The sequence below is a fragment of the Myripristis murdjan genome, chromosome 16, assembly GCF_902150065.1.
Source record: "Myripristis murdjan chromosome 16, fMyrMur1.1, whole genome shotgun sequence".
In the NCBI taxonomy this organism is placed as follows: Eukaryota; Metazoa; Chordata; class Actinopteri; order Holocentriformes; family Holocentridae; genus Myripristis; species Myripristis murdjan.
The window spans coordinates 29,098,964-29,118,709 of record NC_043995.1 but is presented as its reverse complement, the minus strand read 5'-3'; the positions used below and the strand labels follow the sequence as shown (position 1 = coordinate 29,118,709).

General features: G+C 39.5%; 2 protein-coding genes across 2 annotated transcripts in view; one reads left to right on the top strand and one right to left on the bottom strand.

Moving 5' to 3' along the window:
• Positions 1 to 1,625: 1,625 nt before the first annotated feature.
• Positions 1,626 to 5,012, top strand: LOC115373374 (fucolectin-6-like). The gene is made up of 5 exons (XM_030071722.1): positions 1,626 to 1,692; positions 2,781 to 3,072; positions 3,402 to 3,553; positions 3,890 to 4,169; positions 4,723 to 5,012. The coding sequence occupies exons 1-5, from the start codon at positions 1,626 to 1,628 to the stop codon at positions 4,871 to 4,873; spliced, it is 942 nt and encodes a 313-aa protein (XP_029927582.1). The 3' UTR covers positions 4,874 to 5,012.
• A 12,565-nt stretch (positions 5,013 to 17,577) lies between these two features.
• Positions 17,578 to 19,746, bottom strand: part of dpy19l1l (dpy-19-like 1, like (H. sapiens)) — a 196,285-nt gene continuing 194,116 nt past the window's right edge. The window contains exons 21-22 of the mRNA XM_030071710.1: positions 19,218 to 19,343; positions 17,578 to 18,982 (exon numbers count right to left, since the gene is read on the bottom strand). Coding sequence (XP_029927570.1) covers positions 18,811 to 18,982; positions 19,218 to 19,343 — 298 coding nt within the window. The 3' untranslated portion in view covers positions 17,578 to 18,810. The remainder of the gene's footprint in view (positions 18,983 to 19,217; positions 19,344 to 19,746) is intronic.

The following is a 19,746-nucleotide window of genomic DNA, read 5'->3' as shown; positions in this document are numbered from 1 at the left end:
GCTCAAGTGCCATGTTTATTCTACTTCTTCATCACCGACACGGCTTGAGTTGGGCGTCCCCTACTGAACCCTAGTGTTACAGCGACACCTACTGTCACAAAAAATTAACAACAACATTTAGTCCAAATGTTATGTTAAATATTAGGTTGTAGCTACTAACATGTTTTGAAAAAAATAAGGGGGGTGTCAGTTTTTTTTCCTTTTCTTAACAGAGGCCATTTTTTCCACCCTCTACATCTACATGCAATATGTGTATTTTCAGAATTTTGTCTTGATGACTGCTTTTTTTTTTTTTTTTTTTTTTTTTTTTTTACAGTGGTTTGAAATCTGCCTTTCCATGCGTAGGTAGCTGCTATCATTTGACTGGCTTAGTCAATTTGTGAAGCCTCGCATTAATTGACACTTGCCAATTAGCTCAGTGAGATAGAGCATTATCCTTCATGCAAGAAACTGTCAGTTCAAGCCTCAACTGATGCAAAATGCACCTTAGAATGCAACCTTTCTTTTCATCTTCCTATTCTCCACTTGTTGCTCCGAAATGCCTAAAATTGCCTGGCCCCGACCATTGCTGCGCAGTGATGGCAGGTGTGTGGTGGCCTTGACAGTACGATTGGGCAAGGAGACACACAGCAAGAGCTAGAGATTGAGAAGTGGTGGATTGCTCTGAGTTCTCAACTGGGTGAGAAAAATATCTCTTGAATGCTAATGATAATACTACAATTATGTAAATCCTTCTTACAACGTGTATATTAAATTGTGTACTAAAAGTTGTAATCATATAATTTTTATTCTGGTAAATAAACTGTTCTTATGAGTTAACTAAAGTAAACAGACAACACCCTGGTCCAAGAAAATTTGCTGAAATCCACCAACTGTTTCCTTATCTTAATAAAAAAAAAAAAATGTGCAAAGTCTACTTCATAATTTGGGAACATGGTGATGCCCAACTGTGATCTGCATGATCTGGTGTGTGTGTGTGTGCGTGTGTGAGAGAGAGAGAGAGAGAGAGAGAGAGAGAGAGAGAGGTATAAAAAGAGCTGCAAACAGGCAGTTCTGAAGCGCATCGGCGAGCTGCTTGAAGAGGGCGCATCAAGACTCACCATCTTTGAGAGCATTTTTACTTCATCTCTCCTTAAATCCTTTTTGACCACAGAGAAGGTGCGAAACATTTTTCTTTCTCTCCCCAAATTATTCTTTAAGTGTCTTTTGATTCAACTCTGCTGATCCACTGCCTGAGCAATAAAAGAAATTTTAGTTAAAGTTAAAGTGTAATTAAAGAAACTGTGTGGCAGTCTTACCTTCCATCTAAGAAAGCTCGCTCTTCAGAGGAGCAATGTTTTTCCTTGCTTCTGATCTTTTAATCTGAGAGCCTTTCCAGATGTTGCTTGAATTTTGTTTTATATTTTTTATACTCCTTTTTTTTTTTAAATGATGAGTTCATGACTTGTTTTATTTATTTCATTTTATTTCCTTTTTTTTTTTTTTTGCTTCCATTGGGAATCACTTTATTACCTCTTTTGAAATTAAACTGTAAGGTGGAGCCATGTGTTGTTGATCAGTTTCACACAGTAATGATGACAAATCTACTAATGTCCCTTTTTATTGTCTCTCTCTCAACCAGAAAGATGAAACACACCATAATTATCCTCCTGCTGCTTCTCCTGGGCACCTGCACGGTTACCACCGCTTCAAGTAAATATGATCTTGTGAAATTTATGTTGTCTTTGCCATAAAATGATAGATAGATATGATAGATGATAGATAACTTTATTGTCATTCAAGCACACATGCATGAAAAACAGTGCACTGGAATGAAATCTTGTTGCATTTGGCTCTCAGAAACAGTTAAAAAATACAATCATCAGCCATAAAAGAGCTTTTGTGTGCATACAATTGAAACATATCTGCAATAAATATCATGCAATAAATATCATGGCATGCTATCCAATCTTGTTTTAGGCCAGGAGCTGGATGATCAGAGGATCCAAATGAGAAAAAAAGGAGGAAAATCCGCACACTGAATTGGAGCTCCCAATAAACTGTATAAAGTGTCCACCTGCCACTTGCCATGTCATTACTCTATAGTTGCCTGAGGAAGACTGTAAAACGAAATGTTGTTTTTTAGTCAATAAAGTTTATTGGGAGCTCCAATTCAGTGTGCGGATTTTCCTCCTTTTTTTCTCATGCTGTGTATCTTTGACTGCTGGAGAATTACAATCACAGCCTGTGATTATTTAAATAAAATGCACTGGCTGCCTTAATTGGTTTGATTACTGCATCAGAAACTTTGCAGTTGTGTCAATCTAGTCGCAGCTGTTTCTGTCATAGAGGTCAGTTGGAGAATCGGCTGTGTGCAAAACATGGCTAAATCTACAGTATGCAGGTTAGAAATAAAAGATATGAGGAACATTATTGTGGTGGGTTCATTTTTTCCCATTTTAAGTAAAACTGAACGGGCAAAGGTAGCTTTGTTTCCATATTTAAATTACTGTGACACAGTTACCTGTCTTGTCTTTAGCACCAGCAGCTACCAGCCATTAGCAGCGCCTTGCCATGTGTTGTTTGATACTGTGGAAGTGAGTTAGCATTCGGTGACAGATACTACATGATTAGCTGAAATGCAGGGTAAGTTTGCAATAACTGTGATCATGGTGCCTAAACAGCAGCAGCAGCAGCAGCACATATTGTTTATACTAGACACAACCAGCTGTGGCAAGCTACTGAGAAACAATGACAAATCATCAACTAAATGTATATCTAAATGTATGCCACATTCACAGAAAATCTGGCCTTGCGTGGGAAAGCGACTCAGTCATCAATCATAGGCGCACCATGGACAGGCTACAGTGCCGCCTCCAATGCCATCGATGGAAACCGCCAATCTCAATTCATGGCTGGATCATGCACTAATACTCACCCACAAACGAACCCCTGGTGGAGAGTGGACCTGCTGGACTCCTACATTATCACCTCCATCATCATCTCAGTCAGAGACTGCTGTGCACACCAGACCACTGGGGCAAATATCTACATCTCGGATTCTCCTATTCAAGATTGGAGAACAAAAAAAGCGTAAGTGAATATAAAGACTCATCAGACAATAAGCATGTGGATAAAGTGACCACTACTCTTTCCTGAGCTTTTTTTTATCCACAAAAAGTTGTCTGATTGGATGTTCTTGTACTGCACACTCTTTTGTTGTTACTATTCATGTAAGTTGATATGGAGCCGCCTGAAATGAAGCTGTGCCACATGGCTCACTATGTGTATTAATAACATGTAAACAAATGTTTCAATTGTCATTAAGGTGAGAAGATAATGATATTTTTGTTCATTTTTGTGTGAACTAGTCCTTTAATCTTAGACATCTTTATGGACTTTTCCGTCTCTCTGTCTTGCAGGGATGGTTCTGTTCCTCAGGTTCCATTGGGCAAGTCTTTCACTCTGAATTTTGACAGCAAAGTGGAGGGACGCTATGTGACTGTGGGACTGGAGGGTCAAAACAAAGTCCTTTCACTCTGCGAAGTGGAAGTCTATGGATATTCTGCGACTGGTGAGAGTTTGAGTTGTGACATGTTTTGAAATGTGATTATTGTTTATTTTCCTCCAGTCAATGGGCTTACAGGTAATAAGACAAAGTTTTGTGTCTAAATGAAATGTATGTACAAACTGCAATGAATGAATAAGTTTATTTCGGTCTTAAATCATACAGGATTTTTATAGGAGACATGAACTGGGATAAATTGAACAAAAAAGTTGCATCTCCTATTTCTGAGAAATCAAAAGTTAGTGGGATTATGGATTTTTAATACATATGGTGAGTTTTATAAAACCCACAGATTGTCATGATTTTGATCTGTTGATTTTTGTCACCAAGCCCTTTGTGCAGGAGAGAATTTGGCACTCCGAGGACGAGCAACGCAGTCGTCAGTGTATCCAGCTGGAATCCCAATGAATGCCATAGATGGGAATCGTGCCAGCAACTGGTACCAAGGCTCCTGCAGTCACACGCAATACAACTTCAGCCCCTGGTGGCGACTGGACCTGCTCAAAACCTATAAGGTGGATTCTGTCAGCATCACTAACAGAGATATTCTACCAGAAAGAATCAATGGAATTGAGATCCGTATTGGAAATTCCCTCGACAACAATGGCAACAACAATCCCAGGTAGTTTATCAGGAATACTGAAAACTGTTACTGGACAATCTTGGCATTCATTTTCAACACAACTCCGTGTCTAGTTCTGAACAACACACCTTTGTGCTACTTCACAAGACAACATGTTCTTATAAAAGCGTGTATAATCATGTGCAAACACATCTGAAACGCGTATGGACCAGTGCTTTACTCAAAGACACCTCAGTTGTTGAGGGAGGGAAGAGCATTTCTCCTTCGCTTCGCTTTTCTTTCCCTGATCACAAAACCATTTCTCTGTCCTTTAAACAACTATTTAAAAATATTTGTACTTTTTAAAACAGTAACACTGTTAACTTCTACATAAACATCATAAAATATAAATTCAAAAACGTCTATAGCATCATGTAAGAGAATAAAACCAAGGTTTACCCACAACATGTTCAGTAATGTTGTGCTCAGAAGTGGCACAAACACAAACATATCAGTCACATGATTGAATGTGTTGAAACTGAAACATCCTTTTTTGTGTCCATTTGTTCACCTGAACTGTTGGTAACAAAATGATTTCTGCTTCTCCTGGTAGGTGTGCTGTGGTCTCGCACATCGTTGGAGGTGGTACCGAAACCTTCCAGTGTAATGGGATGGAGGGGCGCTACGTCAACGTTGTCGTTCCAGGAAGAAGAGAGTACCTGACCCTGTGTGAGGTGGAGGTGTACGGCCACAGCCTGGACTAGGTCTGAGGAGGCCGAGAAATTCAACACACTCCCTTTTTACATTGAGTGATGCTCTCATGCAGGCTCACACTGATTGCAGTTATTGATTAAGCCTCACTTTCTAGATTGTCAATATGAAAATCAATCATGATGGTAATGATGCCAGGGACAAATATTGCCGCAACAGAGCTGCCTGACTTCTGTGATTCTACTGACCATGATGTATCATCGTAGAGCTGATGGGTGTTGCAGCATTGGAAAATAAGTGGTACTTATTGTGCAAAATATTTTGGAAGTAAAGGTTAAAGTTGGGTTGAGCACATTGTTTAGCTCTGTCTCAGTTTTCCAGACTTTTCTAGTGAAAGCTGGATTGGAGGTTGTTCTTGTTGGTCTAGAGCTGCTCTGTATGCAGATATAATGTCACTGGGCTGCTTGTGATTTGTCTGGTCTGTGCTTTATGGTCGAATGCTGTTGCTTCGTTGCTTTTGATTCAGTCTGAGATGACTGTTTTCAATATTGAACACAGCATTGTTACGACACTCTCTGCTGCTGGATAATCATAATCATAATCAAATAATCATATTCGCTATAAATTATATAAATAAATTTTCTTCAAAATGAATGCCACATGTTGTCCTTTTCATTTTATCTTTACTTTTATTTATTTATTTAGTCATTCATTCATTCATTCATTTATTCATTCATTCATAAGATTAGTTGAATGAGGACTGTAAAGGATGATGTAAATTTATATAGCAAATGGCTTTATAGGGTTAATGTGACATTTGAGTGGGAAAAAGATGATTCCCACAAGGTCTGTGATTCCCGGAGGGTGGGGTGGTAGTTTTATTTAAAGGGCTTTTGGTCATTAATAAGACACAACGTGCATATTTTTGAATATATATTTTTTAAATTTTATTTTATTTTAGAATAGAGTAAAAAGACCCTTATATTTAGAGTGCTGTATAGTCTACATCTACAGCACTTCGCAGACAGCACTTGCCTCGCACCTGCCTCGTCTGTGTGTGTTTGCCTTTAGGCTGCTGGGCGGAGCTTTTGACTTGCAGGCTGTTCAGTCAGAGCAGAGCTGAAATGATGGAGCAGGTAAGACCCAGAGGACTCCCAAAAGTTCATGGAAGCGTAAAAATGTTTTGGTAAGAATGAGGGGAGCAGTTTGTCTTTGCCAGGAGCTTCATTGGTAAATCTTTCAGAAAACCACTGTTGCAGGTGTACTTAGAGCTGCAGCCCTTATTAAAAAATAAGAATAGAACATATATTACAGTTTTTTTTTGATTGCTTGAACTCATTTTACAAATGCTTTGCTCACTGTGCCAAAACTCTAAACACAACGCAAATAAGACACAACACCTGGAAATAAACCATACACATTTATGGCAAACTGAAACTCAGTCATCAAAACTTAAAAATCCTTTGTCAAAATGCAACTCTGATAACAAAAGGATAAACATTTCCATCATATGAACACACTTTCACAGCAGCAAGCAACACAATAACATACTTACAGTTTTTTTAAATTGCTAAAACACATTTCACAAAACTTTCCTCCATTTTCCCAAAACTCTAAACACAACACACTTTTCTAAAGCTACATACACAAAACCACACCTTCTCTTTTCAAAACTCAAACTTTCACACCAAAACAGCTGCTCAAAGCCTGCAAAAATTTAAACACTATACGCATCATTACACACTACATCAAAAAAACTGAAAACACAATGTTCAGTGTGTGAGAATGTTCTTTTTACGTTTTTTCACAACTGCCAAAGCACATTTTTAGAAACCTTACAGTATCTGTTCTCAAAATATATCACTGTAGAGTATTGGGCATTCACAGATTTGTGTGTTTCATATGAACAGTACGTAAATCTACAGAAAATACAGTATGTACACTACTGTACTGTATCACAACTCAATGCAAACACTACAGAGGATCCATTACACAGAACAATACAAAACACAATGTTCAGGGTGTGATGTTTTTTTTATTATTATTATTATTATTATTTATGGAACTATACCACACACACACACACACACCACAATCATTGTGCGGCATCACCAGTAGCGGTTTTAGGCATGGGGGGCGACACGAGCGCCAAAAAAAAAAAAAAAAACATCAGCGCTGCAAAGCAGTTTTCTATTACCGTATTCATCTGAATATAGGACGATATTTTTTCCATTGAAAATGCCCTGAAAAAACGCCCTTGTCTAATATTGGGGGTCTAACCAAATACTCATGTATTGTACTTGCATATGTAAACCAGTAGGTAGGCTCGCCTGATGCCACGATTACCGGCAAATGGTGACATTGCGCCGTCAATAATCAACCATGTTGTCTGTGTCATTGTCCGTTGTGCTGCTGCAGCCGCGTATGAACAAAAGTTGATTTATTATGAAAGGTATATATGGCAGTAGTTGCGCACCGCTCACCTGTCAGATCCGGCAGACCTGACTGGGTGAGCACGGCACCGGTCGGCATTAGCCCTGATGATGGCAGCCGGTGGCTTTTTTATGCAAACAAGTTTTTGTCCATATAAATAATATTTTTCCAAAAAAGGTATTTGTGCAGCCATCGAGTCCAACCGGAATATCCTCTGTGAAAATGTGAAAGTGTTTTCACGTGTTCAGAACAACAGTCAATACACTAGCACAGTATTGTACAGTAGTACTGTAGGCCACTGAGCAACACAGTATGTGCACCCACTGTACTGTACACTGTGTACATGTACACTGTGTACGTTTGTACCTTCAGCAAACTGTGCACACTGAACTGGCTTTTATAGGTGTGGTCACATCATTTGCAACAACTGTCTTCAATTTTGAGTTGTTATGTTTAATGAATGAAGCCAGGTGTGTTCATTGTGTTCAAATTTTGCTGACTGTGGCAAGCATTTTGCATCACATGAGCTTTAATTTGAGAATGTGAGCAGAGTTTTTTGCAACTTGTGTTTTAGCAAGACAAAATGTGTTTAGATTTATGAGAAAAAGAGGATTGCATTTTGTGAATTGTGTCTTCATGTGAAATGTGTTTATGGTTTTGGCAAATGGAGGCTAGTTTTATAAAATGTGTTTAGAGAACTGGTCATTTGGTTTAGAGAATTGGGTTTTGTGTTTTAGCAATTTAAAAAAACTGTAACACAAAACACTGCAGTTTTTACTGCTTTTCATTTATTTCTTCAAAAAGAATTCTGCAAAGCTCAAAACAGAAATTAAGCATCTTTTCACAGTAACAGCTGTTTCCAAAATAACCAAAAAATAAAAATAAATAAGAAAGGTGTCAACTCTGTCAACTGTATACTGTATACAGTATATTGTACTTTACAGTACAGTTTTTTTCAATCACTTTTTCCAGTATGATGAAACTGGGATCCACTTTTGTCGTCATCTTCACCTCCAAACCACAGCAGAGGTTTTCTTTTGCAAATGTGTTCATACCTTTTCATTGGATTCACACATTTTTCACACTCTTTTGCACCTGAATCTCTATGAAATCACTAGTGCACCTGCATCACTGCCCTTTCCACCAATCACCAATCAGTCAGTATGCACCTACAAAAAAAGGGCCTATAAATTGTATTCTGTATTTTTTTTCAACTCCTTTGAGTTTTTCTGTGTAATACTGTATGTGAATTACAGTATTTCAGTTTTTCCATCAACACAGTAAAATTTCACTTCAAAGCCTTTCTGAGTTTGGATGCAGTTCTTTACTGTAAGTTCACATTTGAATGTGTAGCTCACAGGAGAACCTTGTTCAAACTGACAGCTGTATTTTGTATTCTGCTGTCAGCTGTGGTACAGTACAGTATAGCTGATTGAAGGAATCTACTCATTTGGGCAGAAGTTGAGTTGTTTGAGGGAAATATTGGCTTTTGCTACTTGCTTTACAATATGTGACGATGTAAATCGTCAAAAAAATATGACTACCGTACATGCAGGAAAAAGTAAGGTTGAACCTGCTCAGACTGAAAAGGCTGTGTTGCATTCTGGTGTTGAGTATGAAGTGAGTGAGTGGCTGGATTAGTTGTATTGGGCGCTGACAAAATGTGCTTTTGCTGCATGTTTGAAATGTTTTGTCATGGTAAGAGCCTTTTGCAAACAAAATGTGTTATTTTGGGAAGAGAGCCTCTCATTAGGCCAATGGATTTACTGTTTTGAAACCAGGGTTTGTGAGTTGACAAACATAAATAAACATACATACATAGTATGTAAAGCAAAAATAAAACAGTACAACAAAATCAAACTACGTACAGCTACAAAATATCATCCACATCGCATACGATGTCTCCCTTTGAGCAAAAATTGTGGGAGGACATAGGTTTAAAAAGTTTTACAGTTTTTGAAAAAACAGAGTGATGGACTTCATAATTTTCAATAGGTTTAAATGTACAAAAGTTTCTTCAATATTGAGGCTACAGTTTCATGAAAGTCTTGAAGTTGTAGCACATATGGTTGATTTGTTATGAATTTTCAAAGTTTTGAACTTTAGAGGCTTGCTATAGCGCCACCATCAGGACTATTGTCTTGAGTTTCCATGGGAACTATGATTTCCTCGGAAGAAGAAGAAGAAGAAAGAAAGAAGAAGAAAAGAAAGAAAGAAAGAATACCTAGGAGTACAATAGTGTCCGGTGTCCTAAGCTGCCCGGACCCTAAATATATACCATGCATGGTCTATACATATGTTATGGTTGTTTATTGGAAAATATGCAATGTTAAGAAAAATTCCAATATATTTTTTAATATATTATGTTGCGATGTATATATATATATATATATATATATATATATATGCTTATATTGCTGTATATTTGAACATATAAAGAGAAACTATTGCATGTAATAGTGCCGTTTTTGGTCTTGATTGCAATATTTTTTTTTAATATGCATCAATATATAGACATGTATGGTCTATGCATATATTTCAATATATTGGAAAATATGAAGACTAGTTCACATATATGGAAATGCATTATCTAATAGATCGCATGATATTTTCCAGTATACTGCAATATTTTTTTTTTTTTCGTAAGGGGAAGGACTCGCAACCTCTGCCGAGTGTTGGGATAGGTCCAGGGATGAAAGACACCGCTGAGTGAAGTTTTTTAAGTGTTTCCAATAAAAACAAAAAGTCTTTCTTTAGGGTCTCAGACCCAGATTTATTCTTGAGGATGTCAAATGAGCCAGCATGAATAACAATCTTCTTAATATGTGGCCGTGTAGACATGATGTCAGGTAGCATAGCTGCCACCTCTCTGACTGATGTGTTACAAGATAAAACAAGGCCATAGCTGCAGTACTGACGGACGGACCGGAAGTGGTGAGGTATGTTTTGCAAAAAGCGGAAGTAGTTCCACATAAATGTGAAGCTGACGTCACGTCGCGTTGCATTTTGGGTGTCAGCGCCATTTTTAAAGGTACGGGAATGTAAATAAAAGTATTGGGAAACCGACCTAGAAGAAAAATGAAAAAGAATAAGAGCTAGGGGAGAAGGACAAGAGGAAAAAGAGATGGAGAAGGAAAAAGAAAATGAAGGAGAATCCTACTTTGGCAATCTTAAATTAACCGCAAAGCAATGATACACAGAAAAACTCCAATTTATAAACGGTATTGATCCATACGTTCTAACGACCAACAACTGGATTCAAGACCCCGATGTGCTCCCTCCACTGACGTATCCGGACATTGTAAACTATCTTGTTTTTGGACTGAGTGCATATACATTAAACGAATTCAAAACTTATAAATCTTTAGCAGCCCATGAGCAGTTCACCAGTGGATGGGTGCAAGATCTGCTCATTCACAAGCCGGAGAACTGTGAACCGGCCAGGGTGCAATCTACTTGGAGGCGCACGAAAAAAAAAAATTGATTCGCCAGTTTTCTAGACTACCGTATTGACCCGCACATGCCGCAGCACCGGCCGGCATCAGGCGGACCGGCCGCGGCACCAGCCGGTACCGCGCCCACCCGGTCAGGTCTGCCGGATCTGACAGGTAAGCGGCCTGATGCCGGCCAGTGCCACAGCCGGCCCGCCTGATGCTGACTGATGGTGCCCCGGTGCTACGGCCGACTGGTGCCGCGGGGGCGGGGGGGTTGGAGTAGTAACATGAAAGGGCGCAAGCCAGTAATTTCGCCTAGGGCGGCAACATAGGCAGAACCACCACTGCGAAGCAGAAAAAGAGAGGGAGAAAATGGTGTCAAAATACAAAGAAAAAACACTGGTGTCTGTGTCATGGACATACACAGTGGCGGTTCTGCCTATGGTCAGCTTCTCAACTTGTTTTCCTTCGTGTATTTTCCACTTAGGAAATGAGAAAAAGCGGGCGCCATTGTCCAGTTTTTTGCCAGCTCGATTATGTGATCTGCTGTGACAGTTTTTTATGCAGCAGTACAGCCCGACCATGACTACTTTTAATTGGTTTGACAACTGATTTTAGGGAGACAAGATAACGGACAAAGGAAAAAACATTCGCGTACCTTTAAAAATGGCGCCGACGCCCCACAATGCAAAGCGGTGTGACGTAACTTAACATTCTCTATTAGCTGTGCAGTTTTACCTGTCTTCATGTCCCGACAATTTTATTGGCTGTACAGTACACCTTATATTTGAATTGTGCGACGTCCTCTGGATTAAAAATGAAATATTCTTCTTCTCTAGTTTTATGTTTGTGTACTACGGAGCCGTGGAGTGACCATAGAGAGAAAAATAAAGCGTCAGGCAGCGTTTTTCACCCCAGTTCATGCATTCATACAGCGAGTTTGAACATGTTTTTGAACAGTGGCAAAGGAGAGGGAGGCGGCGTGGGAGAACATTGCTGCTCGGGTCAATGCGTAAGTTTAAATGGAGTCCGTTGTAATAATATTACAGGGAAAACTGCTTGAATGGTAGCCTATTAATTTATTTCATTTGGGTGCAGTAATCCCACGGGGGGGAAACGCACTTGGCAGCGGCTTATTGTGAAATATAAAAACATTGTTCAAACAGGTAAGACCTTGGCATGATCTATCTGGAAATGCTAAAACATCTATGCGCGGTCTTATAACCATCTCCCGATCAATATCGAATTCTGCACCTTCACCCACTCGATCGTTGTGGAAAGGACATGCCATGTTCGTGAAAAAAGTCGCCACCTAACTACTAATGGACTTCTAATAAAGGCCTGCTGACTTTTTTTTTTTTTTTTTTTTTTTATTAATATTTTAAATAACAGACGGCAGAACTAATATGCCACGCCAAAACTCTCCTGCTGACTGAATGAATGAGGAAGAGGCAAGAGAGAGGCAAGAGAGAGAGAGAGAAAGTAATAAAAGCAGGTCAATGTCACATCCATGGAAAGGTGAGATGTGTTTCAACACAGTTAGCTACATGGAAGAAGGGGTTAGTGATAATGGCACTCCCAGAGAATAAACTTAATATGAAAGCTGCTGTTGTTGCTGTTGGTAGGAGCAGCCGCTTTAAAACCGGATACACACCTTCACTTTCGTTATATGTTTATCTTTACTGTGTTGACCCAGGAAATTGAGAATGCTCATTAAGAATGAGGCAGTCAAACAGGCAATGAAACTAAACAAACAAAGGTGAAATGAACAGGGCAAAAAGTGACAAATAGCGTCGTTGAGTCCACTCTGTCACACACGCACACACGCAAACACACACACGCACACACACAGATCCACATACAGTGCACTCAAAGTATTCAGACCCCCTACACTTTTTTTTCACTTTTATGTTGCAGCCTAATGCTTCATTTTTTCTCCCACTAATCTACACTCAGTACCCCATAATGACAAAGTGAAAACAGAATTGTAAAAAGTTTTGTAAATGTATTAAAAAGGAAAACCTGAAATATCACAGTATTCAGACCCTTTGCAGCAACACTTGAAATTTAGCTCAGGTGCCTCCCATTTCTCTTGATGCTCGCTGAGATGATTCTATACCTTGATTAGAGTCCACCTGTGGTAAATTAAATTGGTTGGACATGATTTGCAAAGGCACACAGCTCTCTAGAATGCATATCAGAGCAAAAACCAAACCAGGAGGTCAAAGGAGCTGCCTGCAGAGCTCAGAGACAGGATTGTTGCAAAGCACAGATCTGAGGAGGGCTACAAAAACATTTCTTCTGCACTGAAGGATCTCAAGAGCACAGTGACCTCCATAATTCTCAAATGGAAGAAGTCTGGCACAACCAGGACTCTTTCAAGAGCTGGTCCCCCGGCCAAACTGACCAATCACGGGAGAAGGGCCTTAGTAAGAAAGGTTACCAAGAAACCGATGGTCACCAGGACTGCATTCTGCAGTTACGTTTCCGGAATTACAGATTTGAACCACCACTTATCAACTGAAATAGTTAATCTGAATTTATATTTAACTAATTTATTTTTTTTTTTTTTTTTAAATTGCCCATCCACAACGCTGCACCAGCAGTCTGAGCCACTTCATCCGTGAGACAGACTCGAGTAACCCCGCTCTCAACAATAACACATGAAAACTACTTAACAACTATTTAATTACTTTCATGTTTTTTACAGTAACTTCATGTCAGAGAACAAAAAAACAAATTATTTTTAGAGCATAAACAGCAGACCACCTCTAATACCTATATATTTCTATAAACAAAATGAATGTGCTGCTCTAGACTGGAAGCTTCTCTTTTACAATCATCAGAACATGCTCATAAAAAGACAACGGCTGATTTAAAAAAAAAAAAAATGTAATTAATTGTATTATTTTACATTTTCATATTATCAGAGAGAGTATGTTTCCAGTGAGCCTCTGCTCAGCCTCCCAGAGCTCTCCAGAAGCTCAAGGAGAAAAGCAAACAGCTTCCTCTGTTTCACAAGGTAATGATGACTGTAGTGTAACAAAAAGTATCATGTAATTTATAATTTTGTAACTACATAATTTCTGTCTGTGATGATACGAAGCCTCAGTTTGGGAACGTCGGCCCTACACCACACCTGGAATGGAGATTAGAGAGTGCCTCGTAATTTTTTTTCATTGGTATTTTTTCTCTCCATTGCAAAGGCACTTCATGGTGTTTTCTCACTTGAAATTAAAGGCATCTGAGAGGGCACCTTCTGAGTTTTCTTCATCAGAAAGGCACCTGGGGAACCTCATGTTTCTCCTGTTGTAAGGGCCCCTGTCCTGTAGCACCACATCACAGTTTCTCCATGGCTTGAGTATAGCAAGCAGGTAGACGCCATATTCTGTTTCCCATGCCGACAGTTTTTGTGCAGTGTTAGGCACCAAGCTTTTACTGCTGATGGGGTCAGGGACTGGAGAAATGTTAAGAAAAAAAATGCTTTTTTTTTTTTTTTTAGCTTCCCCATTCCCGATGCCCTAGCACCGCCTATTGGCATGATTTAATTAGTTCAAACTTTAAAGACATACGTGCGTGTATGTGTAGCTATATCTATCAATCTATCTACCTATCTATCTATCTATCTATATATATGACTAAAACTAATGACTTAAACTCGACTAAAATATTTTTAATTTTCGGCGACTAAAACTAGACTAAAATGTTTTCAATTATCGTCGACTAAGACTACACTAAAACTATTAAGGACAGCAATGACTAAAATGTGACTAAGACTAATAAGCATTTTCATCAAGAAGACTAAGACTAAAATTAAAATGGCTGTCAAAACTAACACTGCTATGCTGACACCTGAATAATGTACGAGGTTACACTGCGCCTGGGGACACCTGAACACTGCTCCAGATGACGCTGGTGTAGGTGACGCCTGAACACTGCTCCAGGTGACACTGTGCCAGGTTACACTGCACCTGAAGACCGTACCTGTTGATACCTGAACACTGCTCCGGGTGACACCTAAACAACGTGCCGGGTGACCCCTGAAGAATGCATGGCACCAGGTGACACTGCTCTAGGTGGCACTGCTCCAGGTGGCGCTGCACTAGGTGACATCTGAACTGCACCTAGTGATATGTGAATATTTTAGTTCAAAGCCTCGTTGTTTTGAGTGCCCCTGCGATGTGTGGCGTACTTATTGAATAAAATCCAGTCCTAGGCTCCTTCTGGCTGGATGTCCTTGTTACAACTGAGCCACGTTCCCCGTCATTGGTGCATCGCTATGTTGAGGCAGGTGAAAGAGGCTGACCACCAAACTGGACTGAGGTCAGTGATGCAGGATTCTGTTATTTTAAGGTCATTATGCAAACCTACATAGGCGGGTGCCAACGCGAGTATACTCTGCTTCCACACACAGGGACGCCTGCTTCACCTCAGGGAGCTTTGATGGAGTCCTGCTTTTGCCGTAGATAATCTGCTTTTGTGCTTTCATTTCATGCACGAGCAGATCTGTTTCCTCTGCATAGCCTTCCTTTTTACCTGGAAAATGCGCCACTATAATTGCAATCCAAGGTGTGAGTGCACCTGGCTTCGAAAGGGAATGGGAGATAGCACTCTGACTGGTTTACTGCATGTTACGCCCGAAACACACCCATGATTAATGAAGAGACTCAGTACAACGAACCTTTGAACCAGGCTCCTGGGGCATCTAGACTTTTTTCCACTGTTACATTAGTAAAAGTGGACTTGGACATGCTTAGACATTTACGAAAGAGCTCCAAGTCTCTCTAGTATTAACAGATTATTAAGCCTACTCTTATTGTGAAGGCCCACTAGTAGATGCAGATATAAAATATAACGCTTTTCAAAATTCAACTCAGGCTATGAAGCCCTAAGTTCAGCTCATTACTGCCACTCAGCAGAGTCCCAGTACTGCAAAGTACTCGAGTTCTTATTTGTTTCAGATATTGAAGAGTTTGGTTCCACAAGATCATTAAGTTGTACCCACTGTACTCAAAAGAACTGATACACATTAAAATGGATCATGGTACTTTTTCAAGTAAGTAACTTAAAGTCAGTTTATCAACCAAGGACTCAACAAACTGGATCCTCGACATTTCTGAGCTACTGAAAGAAGTTATTTTTCTTCTCAAAATGGATATGCAGTATTTTAGTACAGAACTTTCATTATACATGTACAAGTATATTTACAATTTCATAGCTGATCCTGACAATAATTATCAATTTCATGCTAATAAAAGTTTAATTTTCAACCTTAAACAATGTTCTGAAAGAAATAAAATATAACAGTTGTGACGGAAGCCTGAGCACCGCTGAAACCTGCTGGTGTGCTGAGTAAAACCCTCTGTGGATAAATACATTTTACAACAACACATTAATCACTGCACCATTTCTCTTGATCAAACATAAATTCAAGATGGAAAAAAAATGCCACATTGCTCATAAGAAACATTTTAATTTTTAAAATACAGACAAAATAGACAAATATTATAAAAGACATCTGGAACAAAGCTAGGCCTGCCACAGGAATAACCTATTTACGATAAAAATGTGTCAGGAAGTGTGACCACAGTCGGTCAGACTCCCTAAAAATGGGCACTTGACTCTCAGGAACACTTCTACACCGTGGATCCCCCAGATATCATGAGTGCTATATAAAATAAACAACTCTGAAATCAAAAGCACAAAATATAAATGAAATTTTAACATATACTGTATGAGTTGTTTAACAGATCACTTTCTGGCACATCAGATATTTTCTCATGTTACTAATATGGCACACACAGCAACAGTGAATGTGCATAAATCATGAAGAACGACACTAATCATCTCATTCTGTAGCTTACTGAGCGAGAGCCCCATGAGTGAGGATAACTCTACGCTGTGCTGTGTCTCCATGTCTCTCACAGCCTGTTGGACGTTCAAACACAAAAAAGAAAACTCATTTCATGCGTAAACTTGCAGCATTTACACAATCGCAGCCCGTCGCAGAATATTAGGAGGGAACGTGGCACCATGTCGGAGGTCAGAGTACACATGACAGAAACCAAAAGTTAACATCTCTGCTGTGTTCAGTTTGCACAGCCGATGGGATAATGTGACAACATCATCTGCTGTCACTCCTCCAACATGGTGGCATCTCCCGCCTCCAGACAGGCAGCTCTTCAAAATCATCTCTGAAAAACCTCCGTTGGCTGTTGCAGCGGCCCTGGCTCGTTCGGGTCATTTCAGAGCTGCGGTGCTAACAACATGAGTGATGATGACTACATTGAATATAAAATTGAAAAAAGATTCTGTGTGCTGTAACGCTCAACAGTGACCTAGCAACCACTGCCATCGCTCGGCAAAGTGACACAGGAGCCAAGAAAGTGTTTTCTGAGTGACAACAGCACTTTGTTCTGAGCCAACACTGTACAAACAGAGAAAGCAGGAGGGGAGCTGACTGCAACATCGCAGCAGTGAAACACAGCCGCACAGGTTTGATTATATCAGTTCTAACCGTTACTACAACATGCAGCCGTGGTGCCAAAATCCACTGCTAATTTTACCTAGCTGTAAAGGCCACTTTCTGACAGTACGAGCTACAGATTTAAGCACAAAGTTCCTCCTTTTGGAAAGTGTGTCATGACTTTCAAATCTGCTTATTTAAACTCCAGATGTAGCAAGTAATAACAGCAACAAATTAATCCACACTGGATGTAAATGGTTATTAGCGTGGCTTGAGGAAGTAAACAATGACTGCTACGATAAAGAAAATTTACTGCTACCAACATTTTAAGATCGGTTGTTTAAAGAACTCAGGTCACGAAACTAGCACTCTGTTTCTCTGACAGTTCTCAATCACCAAAATACATCTTTCATGTGCTACAGTACCCTGAAAAGCGCAGCTTTATTTATAGACTTGCTTTGGCAATAAATAATAACTTAAAGACCAAAGAGAGCATTTAAAGGCCAAACATTGGTAGACTTGAAACAGATTGTTTGGGTTCCCACAAAACTGCTGATAATGGGCAACTGTAACAGGGCAGCTCGGGGACAATTCACCTTTAACAGGAAAGTGAATTAATCTAAAACTCAAAAAACAGTCAATCCTTTGTCACCAAAGCAGCTCTTTTTTATACTTAAATTAAGAATGACAGCCCTGTTATTATATGAATTTCCATTAAAACTCAAATTTTTAGTTGAAGGAATTTCAACTGGACCGCAACGCTAAATGATATGTATTGAAAGGTTTTGAAAAGGTTCAAAACGTAACTTGCCTTTGAAATCCAAAAGACTTTGAAACACTGTTTTCTGCGGAAATAAAAATCTGATACCATTCAATACAAGTTTGCATAAAAATGCTAATACAAATAAATTATTTAAAAAAAAAATACATAGTACTATTCAAAATCGTTTTAAGATCAACACTGTGCATAACAACAGAATGAATACAGCAGCTGTCAAGTTTGCAAAGGGTATTGCTTCACAGTACGTGGACATCTTCGATTGGTCCTGACAGACAGAAGTGACTCCTAAAGCAAAAGCCAAAGAAAATTAATTCTCCAAAGTAACAAAAAAAAAAAAGCAAACAAACAAACAAAAAAAAAAACATACTGATATGTGAACTTTATCATGACAGCTGCGTTATCAAAACCAAACATTTCCTAAAAATAAGGATTCCATGTGACAGAACCGAGGCAAGGAACTGAATGCAGGACGCCGCCGCCGTACGGACTTCAGTGCCACTCAGGAATCAGAACATGAACGTGGAACAACATCACTGGCAAACCGGGGGGGATTTGGGGGTTTTCTAAAGTCAAAAACACAACCATGAACCTTGAGGGTGCCATGAGTCCTACGTTGGAGATTCATGAGAAACTATTGAGCTTCTGATTGATTATTAGCCCACTGCTCAGTGAATCAGAGCACCGCAAAAATGGGGAGCTGTAGTGGCTTGGAGTTTTGGGGAGTAAAAAGCAGCAATGGCAGTAGCTTCTCCAACAGAGAGATTGACCAAAAAAACAAAGTAATCCTTAAAAAAAAAAAAAAAAAAAAAAAAAAAAAAAAAACACAAATAACAGAAACAGCTAGAGGGTGCTGCTAAACCAGTCTGACCCCGGCTGTTATCTGAGATCTTTGGCAACTTTGGGGACTTTGAGGACTTTGTAAACGTTGTTGGAAAAAACTGTGGTGAAGTGGGGCCGAGAGTTCCTGGACATGTGGGAGCAGAGAGGGGCTTTGCCGGCGTTTTGGGGGTCCTCCACATCCCAGATCTCTGGCATGCTGCATCCCGGCCTGGAAGAGAGAGGGCAGGAGAAAAAAAAAAAAAAGATGTACAAGTTGTGAGTGTGTGTGTGTGTGTGTGTAAAGAGATGGGAACACAAATTCTACCAGGATAATAAACCGCTGTTTATTAATAGGAGCGCCAAATTACATCGCCTAAAATGCAAATGTGATGTGTACAAGAAACTCGGCAAAGAGCGTCAGAGTGTGTTCTTCAAGCGAGGGGACGCTTGTGCTGCTGAGTCACCTGGTTCGCCTGGTGCACCACGAGTCCTCCAGGACGAAGAAGTCCACTCCCAGCTTCATCAGGTTCCTCTTCACCGTTTCTCCAGACATGCGGCTGTACATGGAGTACACCAGCTTGGTTCTCTCCCTGGGAGGAAAAAAACATAAATCATCAATAAACTCCAGCTCTTGTCATGATACAACAGAAGCAGAGCCATTAAAAAGTGATCAAATACGATGATAAAAACAGAACAGATTCCAGTTGATAATCTGCAAAGACATGACAAACCCCGTGGAGTTAACAGGAACAGAAGCTTATTTTTTATTTTATTTGATTTTATTTTTTTATTAAACAGGAAAACAATTAAAAGTAACATTACTGATGTTACAATTCAAAACTGGCCTGACTTAATTAAAAAACGGTTTTGCAGGAGGTTCCTGTTCTGCAACACATAAAACACATCACATCAAAATACAAAATAAAAAATATAAACCAGAAAACAAGTGTCTTAAAGCTCTGATTTCTTACTTCTTTCATGCTTGTTGTGTTG